The sequence below is a fragment of the Protopterus annectens genome, chromosome 1.part0, assembly GCF_019279795.1.
Source record: "Protopterus annectens isolate FY-2018-M chromosome 1.part0, PAN1.0, whole genome shotgun sequence".
Taxonomy (NCBI): Eukaryota; Metazoa; Chordata; order Ceratodontiformes; family Protopteridae; genus Protopterus; species Protopterus annectens.
The window spans coordinates 1,530,233,836-1,530,257,585 of NC_056725.1; the positions used below are offsets into that span (position 1 = coordinate 1,530,233,836).

At 35.5% G+C, this 23,750-nt stretch overlaps 1 protein-coding gene across 1 annotated transcript in view; it reads left to right on the forward strand.

Annotated features, from left to right (window-relative positions):
* PLG (plasminogen) overlaps window positions 1–23,750 on the forward strand; it is a 791,307-nt gene that overhangs the window by 630,208 nt on the left and 137,349 nt on the right. Inside the window, exon 13 of the mRNA XM_044067896.1 lies at window positions 18,413–18,506. Coding sequence (XP_043923831.1) covers window positions 18,413–18,506 — 94 coding nt within the window. The remainder of the gene's footprint in view (window positions 1–18,412; window positions 18,507–23,750) is intronic.

Here is a 23,750-nt window from a genome sequence, read left to right on the forward strand (position 1 = left end):
CAGTAGTTAAAAGACAAAAGTTGAAATATATTGTACAAAGTGTAATAAATATAACAAATACAAAGTGTGTACAATTTTGAGTTATTGTTCCCCAGACTCAATTTTATTTTAAGTGCTACTTTAAATAGTATCTATAAGTTATAAGTAAAGAAAGGTTATTGAATGATTAAGGTTTTGCATTTGAATAGTACTAACCATGATCAATAATGCATGCTTATTCTCTTTGATGTGAAGTTCTTAAGTTTTGTTTCCAAAGTAGGAGTGAATGTTTTTTTCCATTCTGAATTGTACAGGTATATAATTCCAGCAAGATGGGGCATGGTTTGGGAATTCTTTTATTTATCAGTTATAGTTTTGAATAAGGGTCTGGAAAAAAGAGATAATTGAATTGCCCATCTCTCTATAGCTGGAGATGATAGTTATCACTGGAAGTGTGAATGACATTGAAAGTAATTACTTTGCATAATAAATCTATAGAGGAATGTTGAGACTAGGTATGTAGCCACTGGAGTCACAAGGAAACAAGTTTTTGCATGAAAAAGCAATGATGGCTTTTAGCATCACCTAAGATTACAAGTCTACATATTTGCTTTGCTATAGATTGACGTAAGGAGGTATTTGAGGTGAAATTAAGGGTATCTATTTTGAGAAAATACTCCAGATTTTGGAGCAGTGCATTTTTGCTTATAGCAGATCTAGATTCTGGACTTATATTTTACCTTAGTCTAAGCTGTGAAAAGATTTATTATGCTTGTTCCGAGCTGGAAGGAGTAAGCTAGGTCAAAAAAAATCTGGATATATTAATATGTAATATTGTTATTAATATAAAATATGTTAGTATACCTATGAATCATTATGCCCAAGAAGTTATGCTAAATTATACTAGTTGTTTTAGCTTCTTTGAAGTAGCAAGCAACATTTTTATTTCATAGGTTCATAGGTTCATAGGTTGATACTAGGCTATCTGCCCTAGGGTATTTACAAGCCTAGCCAGAGTGTGTCTGGCTTTCACCACCCTTCTTAGATTAGTTGACTGTGCCTCTGTATAGTAGGTCACAGAAGATAGCCCATTTAAGTTTAGTTTACCATGCCTCTGTCTAGCAGTGACACAGAAGAGATCCCGGGGAAAATTTACGATCTCCCATCCAAACATCAAGATTCTTCTTGAAGAGGGTCATTGAGGGGCTCTGTCTGACATGGATTGGGATTTTGTTCCAGAGTGAGGGGAGCCTCTGGGATATGAATCTGTCCCTCCAGCATGCTCTATTTATTTCTGTGCTGAGGTTTAAGTCACTGGAGCGTGTGGTTCTGATGGATTTGGATTTCTTGAGGTGGAGCATGTCCATTAATTCTGGGTTGGGCATGGCTTTATGCATCAGGCAGAGATCGCCTCTGAGTAGGCGGTAAGCAACTGAGTAGAGCTGGAGTTTCTTTAGCCTAACTGTGTAGGGCATCTGTTTGAGTCCATTGATCCTCTTGGTGAGGTACTTTTGGGGTCTTTCTAGTTGTAGCAGGTGTCGGGTAAGGTACATCGCAAATGAGGCATTGTATTCAATTATGGGCCTGATGAGTGATGAGTAGAGGGGCACAATGACCTCTCTTGATCTAGATATGAACCCCTTCGTGATAAGGTGGGCTATATAGAATGTCTTTCTAACCACTTTGGCAATGTGATTGTCAAAGGAGAGATTGCAATCTACTTGGGTCCCCAAATCCCTAATTACTTCTTCCGTACTTAATGGATTACCACCTATGTGGTAATTTGTGGGCACTTTGTTTTTCCCAAAGGGGATGACTATGCACTTTTTGGCATTTAGCTTTAGGCCATGGCTCTGGCACCAGTCATCCGTCTCTGTGAGACCTTTTTGGAGAATGCTTGTGTCAGCCGGCGAGTCGATTATGGCCCCCAGTTTGCAGTCATCTGCAAACTTTGTCAGCCATAGTCCTCCTGTGTTAGCCTGTACCTCAGAGAAATATATAATGAACAAGAGAGGTCCCAGGACTGAGCCTTGTGGGACGCCACTTGTAACTGGTTTAGAGTCTGACATGGCACCTGCAATTCTGACCATGTGGGTTCTATCCCTAAGCCAGTTTGCAACCCATCTTGTGACATAGGGGTTGATATTTAAACTGGTGAGCTTATTTATGATGCCCGAGTGGGGTATTGTGTCGAAGGCATTTGCAAGGTCAAGGTAGGCTGTGTGGATTACCTTCCCTTTGTCTATGGCCTTGGTGACTGTTTCAAAGAAATTGACCAGGTTCAAGAGGCAAGATCTGCCCTTAACAAAGCCGAAGTGGGTAGGATCCAGTGTTTGGAGGTTCCCAATGTCTTTGTTTATGGGTTCCATGATGATACGCTCCATAGCTTTGCAGACCAAGCTAGTTAGGCTTATAGGGCAATAGTTTCCAGGGTCCGTTGTGGCACCACCTTTATGGAGTGGGACCACTGTTGCTCTACACCATTCTTTGGGTACATATCCTGTTGTAAGGCTGAGACTGAACAGTGATTTTAAGTGAGGGTTCAGTTCTTCTTGGAGCTCATGTAAAACGCAGCCCAGGACACCATCCGGTCCCACTGATGCTGTGTTTTTTTGCTTTGGAGAGGGCAGCTCTCACCTGTGCATCTGTGATGTCAGGGAGGCTACACTCTGTTGGGATAGTCATTTGCTCATTTGCGGGGGGGGGGGGGTTGCACTGAACCTGTCTGCCAGGATGTTGGCAATGTCTGTGGGTTCAGTGTATTTTTTGTCATTTTGCACTAACTCAGAGCATATCTGGGAGTTTCCACCCAGGTTTTTGACATAACTAAAGAAAGCCTTGTGATTATCTTTAGCATCTTGTGCAATTTTTCTTTTGAAGCTAGCCTTAGATGATTTTATGAGGGATCGTAGTTTCTTGCTAGTACTGATCAGAGTTGCCTTCCCTTTCAGGGATTTTGCTCTATCATGTAGTAGCTTCCTCCTTCTTTATGGCTGGGGTCCACCAGACAGGTCTCCTTCCTTTGGAGGAGTGTGTCTTGGTTTTATTTGGGATAGCACGATCCATGCATTCCTGTAGGTATCCATAGAATGCATTTGTAAAGGATTCTGCGGTTTGGGCCGTATTTTCCACTGGCCCTGGGGCTTTGAAGGATTCCACCTCGGTTTTCAGAAGTGGGAAGTTTGCTTTTGAGAAGTTTTTGACCATGGTTTCCTTTGCTGGGGGTGTGGACGGGATATGGATGTCCATAGTGATTAATTTATGGTCAGATCTTACCAATGAGGGGTATACCTCTGGTATGGAACATAGAGTCCCCATGTTGGTGATGATCAGGTCCAATATGTTTTCCCCTCTTGTGGGAGTGGTGACCAATTGTTCCATAGCATTTGAGTTTATAAATTCTAGGAACCGTTGGGCTAGGGTGTTGGGGCTTGAGTAGTGCTCCCAGTCTATGTTTGAGTAGTTAAAGTCACCCAATATAATGGTGTTTGGAGAGACCTTCATATTCTCCAGTGTCTTCAGGAAAGCCAAGTGGGGTTCCTGAGTTTGGGAGAGTGGTCTGTAGCAGGCTACAAACTGAAAGGCAGTTTTGTCCACTGTTAGTTGCACATGGATGGTCTCAGATGCTTCGTGCGGTGCCACTAGCCTGGAGGTATGGGTATCTTTGATGAATATGGATCCTCCCCCTCATCTTGTGGTTCGGTCCGAGTTTTGGGGCCGAAAAGCATGGTATGAGGTATAGCCTGGTAGTGCTGGGGTGCTCTTGGGAGCCTTGAACCAGGTTTCTGTTACTGCACAGATATCGATATTCTCCATACTGATGAGTGCCTCGAGTGCGTGCATCTTGAGGTTTAGACTTCTGGCGTTGAGCAGCATTACCCTTAGTTTCTTTTTCCTTGTGTTGTCTTAGGAGGTGGGTTTGTCTTTTCAGCCTTGCCTAAAAAAGGCACTATGGGGGCGGCAAGAACCTTGGTCAGTATTCAAAAACCCAGGGGTAACAGGTGCAAGCCGTCCCTAGCGAAGCAACGTTGCTTGTCAAGCATGTCATCCCAGGCTGACAGACACTGGATCCCCTTTGACTGACACCAATACTTTAGCCAATTGTTGAAATTGATCATTTTGTCTTTATACTGTGATATCATTCTTGGTGAGGGTAAGATGCTACTCAAGGTCAGGGTCATACCAGCCTGGGCCACATGATCAGAGAGCTCCGTTATGTCTCTTTTCATGTAATCCAGGGAGGTACGTCTCAGGTCATTCACACCAGCATGGACAATGACGGAGTCATATTTGTACTTGCTTTGGAGTGACCTGAGTGCTTGTGTTATGTGGCAGATCCTGGCACCCAACAGGCAGCCTACAGTGACCTTCTCCTTGTTCAGCCTGGTGAAAATTTGTTTTTGTTTTTTAGGTATTGATGGTAAAACTGTTTAGTTTATCCAGTTCATGAGTAGGTTAAACTTGTGTTGTAGTTTACTTTGTAGATTTGTAGAGAGATAGGTGGTTTATCAAAGTCAAGGAGAAGGTAATCTGCATGAATTCTAATACTGAATGAGATTAGGTCTAGAGAGAGGTTTTCAGGATATAGTGAGAAAAGGACAGGTCCTGGCACAGAGCCGCAAGAGACACCAGAAGATAAAGGATGTGTATGTGTTGTGCAGGATCCAATGAATACTTGGAAGGTTCTATTATTTAGCTAATTTGTAAATGACAACTAAAATTAGTATAGTCTTACCATGGGTGGGACTCTTTTCTGGATGATATAAATCATGATTTAACTGGTAAGTGACAACAGCATAATTTCTTGTAGATGTCTGTCTCCTTATTTGGTAGCTTTACGTCACCTGTCAAGAAAATTTTCTTTTTATCCAGTATCATTCTTCCACAACATTCTTTGCACAGTTAATTTTGGACTATGTTTTCAGACATTTAAGTAAAAAAATTAGCTATGTATAATGAAATATGCTGAAAGATGCAAAGTGGATAACTTATTTATGTCAATAGAAGATGTGCTAACATTTTCCCAGGTGGTCTACAAAAATATGTACCTCTGCCAAACAAAGTACCTCATGTTTAAAGTCAATAAATGTATCATCAAGATTTTGCAAAGACAACATAAATTATAATTACAAACTAAATGGTCAAGTCATAAAAAAAATCGCTCCATCACTGAAGAACTAGAGACAGGTATAGAAAACAGTTACACTTTGACCATTTTGTACCTACCCAAGGCCAAAAAGCACATTCTAAAGCCCGCCTCATTGTAAAGGCATATCACTGTATCACAGAGGTGAGCACTGCTGTCTCACTGCCCTTGTGTTAATTTATATGCAACATCTACATATTGTCCATGTACCAATGTCTTTCTTTTCTTCTGGTATCTCAAGTTTCATCCAGCATTTCAAAGACATTTATTAATGAATTGGTGTTCATCCAAAGTTGTCCAATGGAGTGCATACATTATCAGATTGTGTGTGTGTGTATGTGTGTGTGTGTGTGTATGCCATGAAAGGCTGCAGTCCATATCAACAGTACATCAATACTTTGTGCACACTCAATGTCAGGAAAAGCTTTTGCTTCTTTGTGACCCTATGTTGTATTTAGTGTGTAATTGAAGAATGTATAAATGAAAGAATGGCTATCTAGTCACACCAATGAGATCCTTGTACCATTTCCATTTTTTTCCAATATCTTTAGGTAATTTTTCATAACTTTTATCATTAAACAGATAAACTTGTAGACCATATCACTTAATCAGACAAAAAGAGAAAGAAAGAAAAACAGATGTAAACACCAGATTACAACATCAACTATATACAAAGTGTTGAATGGCCATTACTCTTTCCAGTCACAAATTCATGTAAAATAGAGTTGAAAAGTTTTCCCTCTACTATTTATAATAAGATTGTTTATTACAATTAAATACTAACAATTTCTCTGCTGATAAATAGTTTGTTTCTATTTGCTTAAAACCAACTAATGTTATTTTTGTTCTGTCAAGCCAATTTTGGGTGAGTTTGATCAATGAGAAAAGAGAAATTAGCACACAGAAATCAAATTACGTCAAACCAGGAGGGGATACATTTAGTAATGCAAATTCCCAGGATAAGGTAAACTTCTAGTATCCCATTTTTTCTAGACTGACTTTGAGGGAACTCCAAAGTTTGTACCAGCATTTGCAAGTCCAAAACATGTGAAGTATGTCTGTGTTTTGATGTTAGCATATTGAACATCTAGGCGATGATGTGGGGCAGAATTTGCTCATTCTATCAGGAGGCATGAAGGCATTATTTAATATCATTAGTTGAGTACCCTGTGCCATTTTATGGCTGCTTCACTGACTTAACTCGTTATTGAATTCAGTCCTGTATTTTGTAACCTCTGAACTTGCTGCTTGAAAAAGCTTGATATAGTACAGTGACCCATTACTAGAAAAATCATAAGGTTGGAAGGCATTGCTTTGTTTGTTTATTCTTCTTAACTGGCTATGTTGGCTGGTCCTAAACCCTTTTTAACCTTGACCAGAGCACAGTGGTAGGAGCACACGATGAAAGCAATGCAGAATGAAATATATAAATTGTTGAATACAAGATAACAATGCAATGCATAAAATTAAGGTCACAGCTTAGCTATCAACTTTAGAGAGACTTAATATTGACAGTTGCCCTTATCAAATACCAAACTTGCTAATTATTATCTGTTGGGTTCTATTTACAATTTAGAAGAAATAAAGTTTATTTGCATATTTAGAAAGTTAGTTTCAGTTGAGTCAGTATTAAGGAAGGCATTTCTGGGTTTAATTTCTTCAAGTGTTTTGGATTTCTAATACCATGATGGGAATGGACCTTATTCATGAAATTAGTATTGTTTCACTCTTTGATGTTGGCTAATAGTGCTCTTCTCAGCACCCAAAATGCACCCCAAATTGCCTTCTTCTGTAATTCATACAGGGTTACATAAATTTGTAGCATATTTAAGTATGATTGTAAATTCTTTTTTCCTAAACCTTTTGATCCTGCTACTATAGGAACTGTCTTGAGTATCTTTCTTTCACATTTCACTCATTTCTGCTTGCAAATCCTGGTATTTAATGACTGTGTCTTCTCGGTATTTACGACACTGTAATAATTGGGTGTAGCAACTTCAGTGGTCAGTGCCACTATTGTCTGTTTTTCATGGACTACTATTATACATGTTTATTGCATCTATTTGTAGTAGTTGTTCCATTGTATTATAAACTTCATGACTCTTTATAATGGTTTGTGAGTTATGTTTTCAATGCTTCTCAGCTACTTCTATATTATAGTATTTTCACCATCCCCAGTACAGAAGTTTTGCCACATTATTGTGACTTTCAGTATATAGACACTCTGCTATAAGTGTACCACACCCAGCAACAAGATGTGCAACTGTTTCCAGTTCTGTTTTACAGAACCTGCTTTGTTTGTTTCTCCAACATTCTCAATGTACATTTCAGACCATCGTGAATGAAGTCTAGTCTCCTGGGCTGCCACTATTTTATTTATTTATTTAACATTTGTTTATTGGGATAGTCCAACTGGGTTAATTGCCTGTTTTCAGTAAAGGCCTGGGGAGTAAAGCTCCATAGACTTAAACAGTAAAGTAAAGTACAGAGAAACAATAAAGTACAGTACAGGAAAACTACTCAGTTACATGTAATAATAGAACAAACTAAAGCAATCTAATAAAAGCAGTGTATATAATAATAGTATAAACTATGAAAAAAAGGAACAAAACGACCAATGCTCCACAAAAGAAGTAAATCCACGAACTTCAAGAAAAAAATGTATAGAGACTTTTTATTACATTAAGCGCTTTTTGTCTGGCTGAATAGCTAGACTTCTTCAGATAAAATCAAAATGCAATATATAACGTTAACGTCAATCAGCTGATCCGCCATACGAGTTAAAACAGCTAATGGAAACCAACCAGTACATACCCTCACAGCCTAAACCAAAATGCCTAAAACACCCATACCATATATTATAACTGCTTATAATTAAATTAATTTAAACCTACTTAAATCTTTGTTTATGTATTTATAAATATTATAAAAACTTGTAAAATACTTAATTATCCTATACAAGGAAATGTAAAAGTCAGAGAAAATAAATAATGACAAAAAAAATAACAAAAAATATATCTAAATGAGTTTCTGACTTTAGTTGTGTCCATACTCAAAGACTGTAAAATTCTAATCAAACTAAAGCAATTAAGCTAATAATACAAAACCCATACATCCCTCCTACTGGGACAACTCTACTTAATAAAATAATATACATAAAATATAAAATTCATTAATAGTGTGTACTGTATAAAATACTATACATCTCTACCCTAAGCAATTTTTAAACTAGTCTAAACAGTACACGACAATAGTTATCTTAAAAGACTTAAGTTTTAAAATACGCTTGATAGAATACATCTCATTAAGGACTGGATGGTGGCATGCAAATGTACATAATTGCCAAAACAATTCCATTTTTTCAAGTAACAATGATACTGGGCCACCACTAGAATCCGAGATGACACATACTATGGCTCTAAATGTAAAACCAGATTGGGAAAAGAGTGAGTGTGTCTAGCTAAGGCATTATCTAGTTTGTTAGTTCTAATATTATACAAATGTTCATATTCTCTGTCCCTCAACCTTCTATCAGTCTTTCCGATATAGAAGGCAGGGCAGTTATAACACTTAGAAAGATAAACCACTCCTTTTGTATTGCAATCAAACCTATGTTTAGTGGTATATCTAACCCCTCTAATAGAGAAGTTTTCCCTACCTCTATATATCTACAATATGGACACATATGACATTTGTACATATCCCCATATTTTGTACTAAAGTTAATAGATTTATGAACTTCTAACAGATTCTTCAAATTCCTACCTTTCTTAAACACTACCTTGGGAAAATCATGTAGTTTATTGACAATAGATAGGTCTGTTTTACTAAGTTCCCAGTTCTTTCCTACTATGTTTACAAATTCGTAACTATCCATATAAAATGTAAGAATAAAACTACATGGCTCCACAGGCTTACTAGGTAGCTCATCTAGTAAAGTGCCTTCCTGGTCAATAACACTATCTAAGGCAGTGTTAGAGGATTTAGGGGCTAAAATAGGTCTATAAAAACCTAAAAATCTCTTTCTTATTACCTCTTGACTTATTTCATCCAATAGTACATCCAAGTAGCCCCTCTTTTTAAACATTCCTATTAATTTATCACATTCCTCCAAAAAATTATGTTCGTCTGAGACCATTCTGGCCACCCTTACAAATTGCCCTTTTACTACAGAACATTTTTGAAATGATGGATGGCAACTACTATAATGAAGGAAAGTATTGGAATAAGTTTCCTTTCTAAATATACTAGCTTTCAGGCATTTATTTGCTCTATCCTTTCTTAAATCTACATCAAGGTAGGATATTCTATCACTATTAAAACACTGTGGAAATTTTAAAAAATCAGTAGTATTGTTCAACTGAGTAACCAAAGCTAGAGCTGCATTTTCGTTTCCTTTAAATAAAATAAATATATCATCCAGGAAACGAGTGTAGAAACTAATCTGTTGCATAATATGAGTTACTCCAAAAATGTATTTCTGTTCCCAAAAGGCCATAACTAGGTTGGCAAAACTGCTTCCACAGGGGGAGCCCATGGCAACCCCTATCTTTTGTAAAAAGTATCTATTGTTAAAAGTGATAAAGTTGTTTGACAAAACAATGTCCAACAACTCTTCTATTCATTTTACTTCACTTTGGAGGGCCCCCATCCTGTGTAGCAGTAAGCTAACCCATTCAATACATTCATTGTGTGGGATGGAAGAATATAAATCCCTCACATCAATTGTAAGGAAATTAAAGTCATCCTCGTATTCTAAATTGTTTAAATTGGCCAAAAAGGTCCAGGAATCCTTACAAATTTGCCTTTGTTGAGTTACATATTTTTAAGCATATAGTCAATAAATTTAGAGCAAGCATATATAATGCTGGCTCTAGAATCCACTAATGGTCTCATAGGGTGGTTAGTGATACACTTGTGAATCTTTGGAACTCCAAAGATAGTAGGTATTCTTGGTGCTGGTGTGTCAAGAAAATTGGCAATTCCTACATCTATCCTTGCTTCAATAAACAACTCATCGAAAATAGAATAAATTCTAGCATAAGCTATGTTTAACTCATTTTTGGACACTTCAATATATGTTTCACTTGCTAAAATTTCTTCCATTTTCTTAATATATTCATCCCGTTCTAGTATCACTAACCCCCCTCCTTTATCCGGTTTCATTGTTCTGACACGGGCTTGCTGAAGCACAGATCAAGCTTCCTTTTCTTCCCTAGTTACATTAAATTTCAAAGTACAACTTTTTTTGTTTGTAGTTGCTTGGTTAAAAAAATCCAATATGCACACTTTTTCAAACAAAGCTATAGTAGGTGGTAATTGAGGGCAAAAAGTAGTAGATACATAAAATGGTGTTACTGTAGGTTGCCCCTCCCCAAACAAAAATTTTAAATTAAGTTTATTTATAAACAACTTAAAATCCGTAATTAAATCAGCTATATTAGATTTTACTGTGGGGACAAAAGTAAGTCCTTTTGCTAACAAATCAGCCAGCACCAAATCTAATTTAAAATCAGAATAATTAAAAATGTTAAAGTCACCTTGCACATTACACACAACTGTGTGTTTTAATCCATATAGTTCCAAAGACTGACTTTCTAGTCCTTCACTCCCTGTTATTTCTGATGTGAACTGTAATAAACTTTCGGAGGTCCCTGCCTCAGGTTGTAGCCTGAGGCAGGATGCTGAAAATTCCCTCCATTATTAGAACCATGTTGCTGGCCAACAAAGTTAGTCTCCCTTCTATGAACTCCTCCACTGTTTGTGTTATTATTATTAATGTTATTTTTAAAAGCACTACTCTTCATTTTTGTAGATACATATGTCCAACCCTCTTCACTCTGATCCGGTCTTTGAACAGATGGAGCTGCTTGGTTCACTCCCACTGCAACAGTAGCTTCCTGGAACCCAAAGTTTGTTTGTGTGCCAGATTGTGACAATGGAGGGGCAGGATTTGCAAAGCCTTTTGCATACGCATCTCTATCCCAGTTTAACTTTTTAAGTTTTGTACTCTTTAGCTTCTCTATGTGTTGGTTAATACTTGTAAATGACCTTTCATAGTCATATTTGTATCTATGAAAATGACCATCCTTCTTAATTTCTTCGCCTATGGCAGATGCTTCATGTAATAAACCATCTACTATAATTTGGTAATGTTTGCTAATTAGCCCTAAAAGTTCAATTCCATGGTTGTTGAACATTTTAATCAAATCTTTATGAAAGTCCGAACCACCTATAAGGCCAGTGGGGTATTGCCAAACACAAAGACCTTTGGGTACTATACCCTCACTGACACATTCTTTAAAGTAGGCAAGCTCTAACTGAAGATTTTTATATTTAAGCAGTTTTGCATCCAACTGCTTTAATTTGTCAGTGATGTTCTCTATTCGTGCATTTCCTGTGGTTGAATCACCCAAAGTTACACTAGTGGAAGTTTTCTGCAGTGACGGCAACCATTCTAACCAAGAGTTTAAACTAGTAAATGGGGATTCCATAAGCCACAACGGATCTTGTGCTGTAATATTATCGCAGTGAATATCATTAGAGTTCCCCAAAGGTGTAGAATGAATAGTCAAGTTTAAAAGAGGGTCCACACTTACAGTAGGTAGTTGGCTAAGTGAGTTAGGCTGTGATGCAGACATACATCCAGGTGGTAGTAATGGAGGCTTCTCGGATAAAGAGTCAACTCTGGCAGTTAAAATGTCTATCTGCTTAGATAATTTTAAGACTATAGAAGTCAAAGTTGTAATTTCCTCTCCTGCCAATGCAGTAGGCAATACGTTCATTCCAAAGAAAAACCAAAAAAAAAGCAAACAAACAACCCATGCTCCACAAAAAGAAGTAAATCCAGAGAAAAAAAAAATGTATACTTTTATTGCATATTGCATTTTAGGTCTGGCTGAATAGCTAGACTTCTTCACATATTTATTAATTAATCATTGTTTTATGTATTTATAAATATTATAAAAACTTGTAAATATAATAGTGTGTAGACTTTAATTTTCCTTACAAGTGATGTGAGGGATTTATATTTTTCCATCCCACACAGTAAAGGTATTGAATGGGTTGGCTTACTGCTGCACAGGATGGGGGCCCCCCAAAGTGAAGTAAAATGAATAGAAGAGTTGTTGGATATTGTTTTGTCCAACAACTTTATCACTTTTAACAATAGATACTTTTTACAAAAGATAGGGGTTGCCATGGGCTCCCCCTGTGGAAGCAGTTTTGCCAACCTAGTTATGGCCTTTTGGGAACAGGAATACATTTTTGGAGTAACTCATATTATGCAACAGATTAGTTTCTACACTCATTTCCTGGATGATATATTTATTTTATTTAAAGGAAATGAAAATGCAGCTCTAGCTTTGGTTACTCAGTTGAACAATACTACTGATTTTTTAAAATTTCCACAGTGTTTTAATAGTGATAGAATATCCTACCTTGATGTAGATTTAAGAAAGGATAGAGCAAATAAATGCCTGAAAGCTAGTATATTTAGAAAGGAAACTTATTCCAATACTTTCCTTCATTACAGTAGTTGCCATCCATCATTTTAAAAACGTTCTGTAGTAAAAGGGCAGTTAGTAAGGACAGCCCGAATGGTCTCAGATGAACATGATTTTTTGCAGGAATGTGATAAATTAGTAGGAATGTTTAAAAAGAGGGGCTAACTGGATGTACTTTTGGATGAAATAAGTCAAGAGATAATAAGAAAGAGATTTTTAAGTTTTTATAGACCTATTTTAGTCTCTAAATCCTTTAACACTGCCTTAGATAGTGTTATTGACCAGAAAGGCACTTTACTAGATGAGCTACCTAGTAAGCCTTTGGAGCCATGTAGTTCTATTCTTACATTTTATATGGATAGTTACAAATTTGTAAACATAGTAGGAAAGAACTGGGAAGTTAGTAAAACAGACCTATCTATTGTCAATAAACTACATGATTTTCTCAAGGTAGTGTTTAAGAAAGGTAGGAATTTGAAGAATCTGTTAGAAGTTCATAAATCTATTAACTTTAGTACAAAATATGGGGGCATGTACAAATGTCATATGTGCCCATATTATAGATATATAGAGGTAGGGACAAACTTCTCTATTAGAGGAGTTAGATATACCACTAAACATAGGTTTGATTGCAATACAAAAGGAGTGGTTTATCTTGCTAAGTGTTATAGCTGCCCTGCCTTATATATCGGAAAGACTGATAGAAGGTTGAGGGACAGAGTATATGAACATTTGTATAGTATTGGAACTAACAAACTAGATAATGCCTTAGCTAGACACACTCACTCTTTTCCCAATCATGGTTTTACGTTTAGAGCCATAGAATGTGTCATCTCGGATTCTAGAGTTGGCCCAGTATCGTTACTTGAAAAAAATGGAATTGTTTTGGCAATTGCGTACGTTTGCATGCCACCATCCAGGCCTTAATGAGATGTATTCTGTCAAGTGTATTTTAAAACTTAAAAGTCTTTTAAGATAACTATTGTCGTGTACTGTTTAGACTAGTTTAAAAATTGCTTAGGGTATCGATGCATAGTATTTTATACAGTACACACTATTAATGAATTTTATATCTTACGTATATTATTTTATTAAGTAGAGTTGTTCCAGTAGGAGGGATGTATGGGTTTTGTATTATTAGCTTAATTGCTTTAGTTTGATTAGAATTTTACAGTCTTTGAGTATGGACACAACTAAAGTCAGAAACCCATTTATATATATTTTTTGGGTTTTTTTGTCATTATTTATTTTTCTGACTTTTACATTTTCTCGTATAGGATAATTAAGTATTTTACAAGTTTTTATAATATTTATAAATACATAAACAATGATTATTAATAAATATGTAAGTAGGTTTAAATTAATCTAATTAGAAGTAGTTATAATATATGGTATGGGTGTTTTAGGCATTTTGGTTTACGCTGTGAGGGTATGTATTGGTTGATTTCCATCAGCTATTTTAACTAGTAGGGTGGATCAGCTGATTGACGTTCACATTATATATTGTATTTTGAATATTTTGATTGTATCTGAAGAAGTCTAGCTATTCAGACAGATGAAAAGCACTTAATGTAATAAAAAGTCTCTATACATTTTTTTCTTGAAGTTTGTGGATTTACTTCTTTTGTGGAGCAATAGTATAAACTATAATGATCTAATAAAGGCAATTCATATAGTGCTGATAATAAAAAATTCACATAAGAACTGTCATGTAAAGTAAAGGAATGATTAATAAATGAACAATATAAATACACACAAATACAGTGGATTATGCTAGAAATATCGGGTTAACTATGACTGCTTTGGATTGGATATAGATAGTTCTGCAGAGTAGAGCGGTATTTTTATAGTCTAAGATAGCAACAGGTAATTAATATATTAAGTATTGAGTTAAAGATAACAGTATAAAGATGTGTGTAAAGTCCTACAGTTGTTGAGGGTTGAGCTTTGATAGGAAAGCAGCAGAAAATGGAAAATGACTGGTTTCAGTATTGTGGGATGAGCTGAGAGGCAGAAGTAGCACAGAAAAGAGAAATTTGTAGGACCCAGCAGTGAGGGAGGGAAAGAGGGAAAGAGACTAGCAGATGGAGGAACCAGTAGTAAGGACAGGAGTTAAGGAAAGGTAAGGTGAATGTAGAGGGAGTTGGGATAGAGAAAGTGGTTGAGGAAAAGTAGTAGTAGAGTATTAGCCTTTCATCTTTTGGTTTCAATTCACCTCTCCTTAACCATTTCTGTGTCCAATCTTGATCTACATGAGATTGTTTCATCTCTGTATTTATCACTATATTTGTTAATTTTCCATTTTTTTATCACCTGATCCTTTTCCTTATATTTTTTCTTTTGTTTTTGGCACATTCTCTTGCTGTCTGATTTTTGTCTACTTCTGGTTTGATTATTATTCCTACTTTATTTTAGAATGCTTCTGCTAAGCTATGCAAAGGTGGATCTTAGACCACATCTCCTCAAGTTTTAAAGCTTTTACTGTGTTTGGATCTGATAATGTCAGCTGATGTGTGTGCAGTGCCACCTGTAAAGTTGCAAGTAGGATGGAAGAGATTTTTGACCTTTGTTAATATAGCTGATGCATCAGAAGGTCTCTTTTAGTTGAGACATCAGTTTTTTCTCTAAATTCAGTACAATCAATTCTCTTATAATTTTCTGCTGACTACCTATTTAGACATTTGACATATTCAAATAAAAAATGGAGTAATTTACAGATAATCTAATCACATTATAACTGTTTGTTTGTAAACTCTTCAACCGTAGGGGATAAATATTTCAAACTTTTAGAATGATAAAAATCAGTGCTTTGTCAATTATTGGGATTGCTGAAGCCTTGGATTCTGATCATTTAACATTCCTTGTTTTCTCAAAATATAAGTGTTTTAGGCCCAATAGGCTGGGGGGGGGGTGCTTTACTGCTAATGATTCCATATATACTACCTTCTGAAACGAGACTATTAGAAGCTATAACAAATCTACTTTATGACAATGCATAAGAGTAGTACTGATCTACAGAAAGCAATAAATGGATGCAAGAAACTATCAGGAATATCTAGCTCATCTTGATATGTTTTTGTAACACAGGTATGTAATTCTCATGGATGACCCCAGGAATCATCTCTGTGTCACTGCTGGACAGAGGCACAATAAACTAATGGGCACAGTATTTTTTCATATAAGGGGTGGCATAAGCCACAAAAATTTGGGCTAGGCTTATAAATGCCTTAGGGCAGATAGCCTAGTATAAACCTATGAACCTATGAACCTAAACTATCCAAAGGTACAATGTAATATTTTTATCTGACTACAGTCATAGAACAAGTGTTTCTATTTGCAGTTTTATTTTATCTTTGCATGGATTTTTGCAGTTAATTAATAAGCCAACCAGAAATGAAAATATGTTGATGTAATTATTGCTACCTGTGGAGATATAAATAATAATGTTCAAACTGGCCCATTCTCAGGAAATTCAGACCATAATTCTTTTGTCTTTTGGTTGTCTCTCTCTCTAGCAGTGCCCTGACCTTGTATTTCACTAATAAATTTGATTATTGACTTACAAATTGTGAAAACATTGCTAACAGTTTGACAAATATAACCTGACAAGTTTTGACTTGCTCTGAATATGAAGCTGGATATTTAATTCTATGGATTATTTTGGCCAACTCATGTTTGCAGTCTTTAGGGTGCTGAAGTCATAAGATTAAAAAGCAAAAAGTTACCTACATGGTGGTCACCCAAACTGATAACATTATATCAGAAAAATAGAATTTTTCATTTATAGAAAAAATGTCCAACTCATAGGAATAAACAAAAACTAAATGGCATTGCTAGAAAGTTTAGTATCTAAGTGCTGGTGAAAAAACTAAATATGAAATAAGACTGGCCAATGGTTATCACAATAAAAATAATATTTTATAAATATATTAATAAGAAAGCTAGTAATAGAAACATTATAAGGTCTATTGCAATTGTTTGCAGGACAATTGATATGCCAAAGGAAACTGCTAATGAATTCAGCAAGATTTTTCTTATCCATGTTATTAGTTTGTCACATTCCACTTTAATAATGAAACAGAACTCCAAAGGACATTTGATGACCTTTATTGATTCAAACTTAAGAAAACAAATGCATCATAACTTTAATAATCATAACTTCATTTCTTTCAGTTTGACACCACTGTTGTGCAAATGTTATGAAAGACATCTTAGTTTTTTAATAATGTTAATAGTAGCCATAATTATTTAAATATACATCATCATGGATTCAAACCTTACAGGTGTACATAAACAAATGCAAATATTTTTTAAGACCAATTTTCCTTAACACTGGATATGGCACTAAATGTTAGAGTCATCAGATTATACCTGCTGTTATTTGTCTGAAGAAGTTTGTTCATTGAACCAGACGAAAAGCGTTTAACATTTGCTCAGTGTGGTAGTGTGGTTTTCTCATCATTTTATTAAAGAGCTGAATAGCTGAAGATTTCTGGGGTTCGAGGTGCTTTTGCCCTGCATTTCTTGTCTTTTTCCTTAGAGTCATCTATTTAGACCTTGCTAAGGCATTTGAAAACTTGATACATAATAGCATTATGAGTGCATTAAAAACCGATATTTGATCAACCAAACTGCAATCTTGTTAACAGGTTGCACTCAAAGTGTAACTATATATTTCTCTATATAATCAAATCTCATCCTTACATGCTAAAAAATACAGAGAATATTTAGCTTTCTGTTTTTTGTTTCTGTGATTAGAACAATCATGCTGCAGAAAAAGGTAGCACAACTCTTTTTCTACATATAGGGATGGTTCTCACACTTATTCCTCTACCATAAACTAAACATCAGTTGCTACCCATCCCAAAAAAGAAAACATAAGGGCATTCACATTTTTGAAAAAAAAAATAGATGAACTCTGATGGGTGGCCCTGTAATGCAAGATTTACTATAGTTGCTTCACAGCTGTGAAATGTTTTTTGCCCTGGCTAGAGTACCTTCTGTGTGACCCTCTGCATTTCCTTCTTATGTACTCCTGTCTTTTTGCTGGAACTCTGGTTTCCTTCCATATCCTAAAGGACAGCTTGTAATCTCATAAAATGTCCCCATATATACATATGGTGTAAAATGGCTTGTGTGTGTGTGTGTGTGTGTGTGTGTGTGTGTGTGTGTGTGTGTGTGTGTGTGTGTGTGTGTGTGTGTATCCTGAGCTGGAAAGTGTCATTTCCATGATTAGCTCCCTTCTTTGTGCATTTTGTTATTTTGCTTAATTTATACTGTGGCTCACCTGTAATCCTGAAGAGGATAAGGTAAAAATCAGAAGATGGACAAAAGAAGGAAGGAATAAGTGAGAAGTCATTTTATATAGACAACACATTGCCCAGTTTGAGCATGAGTAGAAATAGACTTGGAGATTGTTAATAGGAAAGTATTTTTATTCACAAAACTGAAAGAGACATGCAATGATGTCATATTTAATTTTGTGGCTGTTCATTTTTACAGCTAATATTTTCTGAAACATATGGAGTTTAGGTTTATCTTAGAAAAATGATATGGAAATTGGAGGGTTAAATAATAAACATTTTATCCTCATAAAAGTGATATCTGCCATAACCAGTAGATACCAGTAGGTAGTGGAAAAAAACACTGCATTATTTCTTGTACTCTAAAGTCTGAGAAATACTGTCTATTAATATTAAAAAGTTCAGTGATAATTTCAACTGTTTTGTCTTAAACTGTTTTGTCTTAAATAACAATCATGCATTTTGTGTGTGTGCATTAGTACTGCAGAAACCCAGATGGTGACATCAATGGACCATGGTGTTATACAACAGATCCAAGCCAGAAATGGGATTACTGTCGAATCCCTAAGTGTGGTAAAACAAATTTGTTAATTTAAGAGACAGTGTGATATTTCATTGCCACTTGCTCTTTGACTTTAAATTTGTGAATATGATCTACTCTGCTAAATTATAACAAACAATAGATAACTGTAGTCATTACTTAAATGATGTCTACATTGTGTTTAAATTAAACTTGCATTATTAGGGCAAGAAAGAAGGTATCGCAGCGTGTTAAGTATGCCTTTCCTTGCTGTATTACTTCTTCACTTTACAACAAAGTTAAAAATCATCTCTTGCATATATCTATAAAGATTGCAAATGTAGTATGAAATTAAAATGTCATTTTCGACTCTTTAGTCTTTGAAATCTAATAGTAACCAAATATTTTGATGCAGATTTGTTTATACTGCATTTGTATGAGCACTTTATAACATGGTAACGTGTAATTACCTGCTTTGAACTGTTATTGATTTCTGTACCCATGTTCTTTCTGAGGAAACAAGCCAGTGAAATCAACTTTCAGCTGGGAAAAAGTTTTGCATTTCATGTTTGGCTCAGTATGTCATATTTAAGTGTAGGATTGTTGAAAAGGCACTAGAAGATTACTTTCTGAAATTAAAATAAAGCAACACTATTTGAAAAGATAACATTGTTTACTACACTAGCAATTTAGATACTTGATCAGATAGCATTTGTTTTGCAAAAAAAAAAAAAAAATCTTTAAGTTGCACTATATCATGCAGTAACTTACCACTTTACCTTTATTTTCCGTAATTACTTAATATTATTAATATAGTCTCACAGATTATATTGTTTTTGCTTTGTCAAAGTTGCCCAATTCACTTTTTTTATTTATTTATATTTACCACCAATGTTGCAACATTCCTCCATCTCCGATGCACCCTACATGTTACTGGCATCGCTACAGGTTCTAGAATCTGTCAATGCAGGGCACATAATGAACAGCTTCTAAGCTCTGACACATATATTATAGCATGTTAACAGTGTTATAGTTAATCAGCATGCATATGCAATATAATCAATATTTCACAACACTATGCTAGTTATAGAATAAAAATGTGTCTATAATGCACAGTAGCATTTCATCTCTTCATACATGTGTCTCTGCATTTCAATTGTTATAAAATATGAATGAGTTTATAAAAACTCCATCCCACACCCTCTGCTTATGTCTCTTTTCTCTTTCTATCTGCCTACCTGTGTGACTATGTAGTTCACTCTCTCGCTTTCTCTCTTATGATCCTTTGCTCACCATTGTTTTTTACATACTAATTGATGGTAGCGTATAATGTCTAATTCATGGTCAATGAGTATAGAATTGCATGTCTCGGTTGCTCTGTCTTCTCATAATTTTCTACCAATTTCTTCAATCGAGCACTTTTTAAAGAACAGCCATCACTGTGCATGCTTTATGAACATTCATTGCCAATTGAAAGTATAGTGCTGCTATACTCTTGTCACAGTTGCCATCCTTACTTCATGCTGATGATTATGTGCTGTTTACTCCCAATTTGGTTGTTGCTGTCTTGTTTTCTGTAATCTGTTAAGTAAAATCCATTAATTATATATGCATGAACATAGTTTTATCTGTATACCCCACATTATTTCACTAAAAGAATGGTTATGAAACTTTGTACTAACCCAGTAAAAAAGCAGCTAAACAAATAAACAAACCAAAAAAAAAATCACAGATAATTTTATAATCTGTGCAGTGAGTGTTTAAATGTCTACAAAGAAATCAACATCTAGTAATATGAATTAAATATTATTAGGCAGAATATTTTTAGTATTTCTCTTCTGTCATTTTATTATGTTATATACAGTTTGATCAAAATGAGCAGACTTTTGCTTCAGTACACAAGTGTGACGCATATTTGCATTTATCTTACCTTATTATGACTGTAATACAACAAAATAAAGTTATTGTTTGTGTGATGCCATTATGTTTTTTCATGTATTAAGATAAACTGATAAATTCAAATACTTTTTCTAGTTACTACATCTACAAATAGAAAGTAGAAAGTTATGTGACTGGTAGTTCACTGTGGTATCATGGTGTATAATCATAGCAAAAGAACTTACATAAATATTAACTTTTGAAAAGTGTGAAGCAGGGTAACTGTCAGGTAATAAAATGCCAAACAGCAAAATACAGTATATATATATATATATATATATATATATATATATATATAAATATATATATATATATATATATGTGTGTGTGTGTGTGTGTGTGTGTGTGTGTGTGTGTGTACCAAATCCTGAAACCTCAGGCATGAGCAAAACTACACCCTTTCCTACAGTATTCATTCAAAAGAAGGGATGCATAGTTTATGTAATGCTTAAACAAAATCAAACTAAATCTGAAGTCTCAGTGTTACCTTTGCTGGTTAAAAAGCAGATATTAAATTCAAAAAATGACTAGACTTCTTTGTTATGCATAATCTCATTAAGAAGATGAAATGGCTTATTTGAATACTGACGTGATCAGTAGAGAATTTGGTAGAGGTGTGTAGGATTGAAAAATGCAACTATATATCAACAAATGTCTTAACATAATCATACACACAAGAAATGTTTCCTATCTAATTTGGTAATATCATGTGAGATCACCTTTTTTTGCAGCATTTTTTATAGCTAAATATCCACTGATGTGCTGGTCTGAAGTTAGAACAAATGATTCTTCCTCTGAGCCATAAATGAAATAGTCCATATTGTGCAGACTACAGGGGCTTCGTTCCTTCTATCTCCATATGGACTGCATTGATCACTCCTGTGTGCTGCATCAAACAGGTGTACCAAACATTTTAGGCTGTCATGACCCTTGAAGAATGTTGTATAACCAGCATTCCATACAACAGCACTCCAGCACTACACTACTAAAGAGAACAGGGTGCAGCCTGCCACACACCCACAGAAACATGTGTCGCTTACTCTCTGTGGCACCTGGCAGCCATCTTGTAATTATGTGGCCCTACCTGTCTCAGCAACACAGTGCACAAATAGCTAAGGCATCATCTTCCAAGTCATGTAGCCTTGTATCTTAGTCCAGAATAGGATACTCACAAATCTGAGCAAGTAAGGGCCTGATACTAAAGCTGCATACACCCTGCAAATGTGGGAGATCCTCTAGTGGATGATGTACCTCTCCTCTACCATAAATCCTCTTGTGATTTTTAATACTCTTTGTCATGTAAGATGTCAACCTCCATCTTGGATACTATTTATTCTTCTAAATTTATGGCAGCACAGCTGTGTAATCTCTGCAGCAAGGTAAGCTATGCAGCATGTTGAAGTAACCCCCCCCCCATCCCAGGATGCAACCTGTGCACCTACTGGGTGCAGCTTGAGTTATGCCCACTGAAAGACTGAGGACTATCATTGTAATTCCCAGAAGAGTTTAAGTACAAATAGCAGAGACTCCAACTATACACTATAAATTAAGTGACTGATTTCTTTCTTTTTCCTAAGTGCTCACAACTGCTGTCAAATTGCACTGTAACATAAATATGTCCTCTTTAACCTTCCTGATTTTATTCTACCACATTTTATAATACAAAGTTGCTTATGTAAGTAATACAGCTTTAATTTCTGTAAATTGCCATTATACTGCATTTATGCATAAATTCCGAACTTGTCTTTTCTGATACTTGTATTTGAAATATACAACTTTTCTCCCAGGCCTCAACTGAAAAGGGGTCTCTTTTTAGACCAATTTAGACTATCCTAGTAAACAAATGCCAGTAAATAAATAAGTAAAATATGAGTCTGCTGTGTCCCAGGGTGTTCCATTTACTGCAATTAACTCAGAATTGGCAGAATTAACAGGTAAGTGGGGTCTGTGTAAGGTGCAAAACCCACTATGCAAGAGCACCTCAAAAGAGTAATAGCAACATACTAGATGCTATTTATTTATTTAATTGTTTGAGTGGGGAGATGTCAGAATTGCAGTTTAATTGTTTATGTGTCAGCACTCACTGCAATGGATCTCCAATTTGGTGCAGTGAGTACAGAAATTCAACTACTTCATACTCCAAAAGTATACACCCCTACAGCAGTGTCTTGCAAAGTTCATATATGTATGCTGTTATGGATTCATCCCTTCCTAAACTTAAAAGTATAGCTGTATGCACTATAAATTGAGAAATGCATGTAAATACGCAATACTTGCTGAAATATATGACTGCTTGCAGAGAAAAATTACTTGACACTGTGTAATAAAAAGTTGACTCAAAAGAGATTTGTATGTCTAATTAAAATGCAGTTTGGTTCATTTTAGACTAAGCTTGAGAAGTGCCTTTGCAGGCTTCTTGAATATGATTTGAATAGTCTGATATTAGAACAATTTAAGATGCACATTTTTTATTGCGGGTGACACTCACAAACTTTTTTTATGTATGATTATGTGAGTGGTACTTTATTGTGCTTTAGCAGTCCAGAATGTTTTCAAGATGGGACACCTCCAGTAGATATAAGATCTTTGGGAGGTGTTAACCTGGACTAGTTTTGTTTTCTTTTCTGAAAGGTTTGCTTGACCCTGTGACAATATGCACAACAACTATGACAAAACTGGGCCTTGAACAAAATTTAGACAGCTTTCTAATCATAAGAGCACCGAAAGACAAGACTTTTAAGCTTGAATATTCAAGAAATGCACACGTAAGGATGGCTGGCATGATTTCAGTCCTTTTGAGCCTTTCCTGTGGTTAGACTTGATTATACCAAAAAATAACCAACAGGTCTGACAGTGCATAGGCAAGGTGTCTCTCTGCACCCCTGGAAACTAAGTACAAGAATGGATCCATGCAGCTAGTAGGGCTGAAGGTGGGGGCAGTAAAATGATGTGGCTAATGGTCAGTGGGAGGGGAACCAAAAATGTTATGCTTGGATGATCTCTGATACAACCCAAGTGTCTCACAAGACATCTGTGACAATACAGGAGACTCATGGCAGACTGTCTGTATCCTAAAACACACAATAATATGGCAAGACTGTTATCCGGAGATTGTGCAAACACCAAATTATTGAAGTAACTGAAATATGCTGGAAACATGAACCACTAATTATCACATGGGGTCACCCATTACAAACTGTTAAAAAAAGATGTGGAAAAAAAACAGATATAATGGTCCAGGAAAAAAAAAAAGTAACATTGATAACTGAAATTGCTACCCTCAGTTATTACATTGTTTTACATACAGAGAGATACAAAGTCATAAAATATTAGGATTTGCAGGCAGAAGCAAGAGTAAT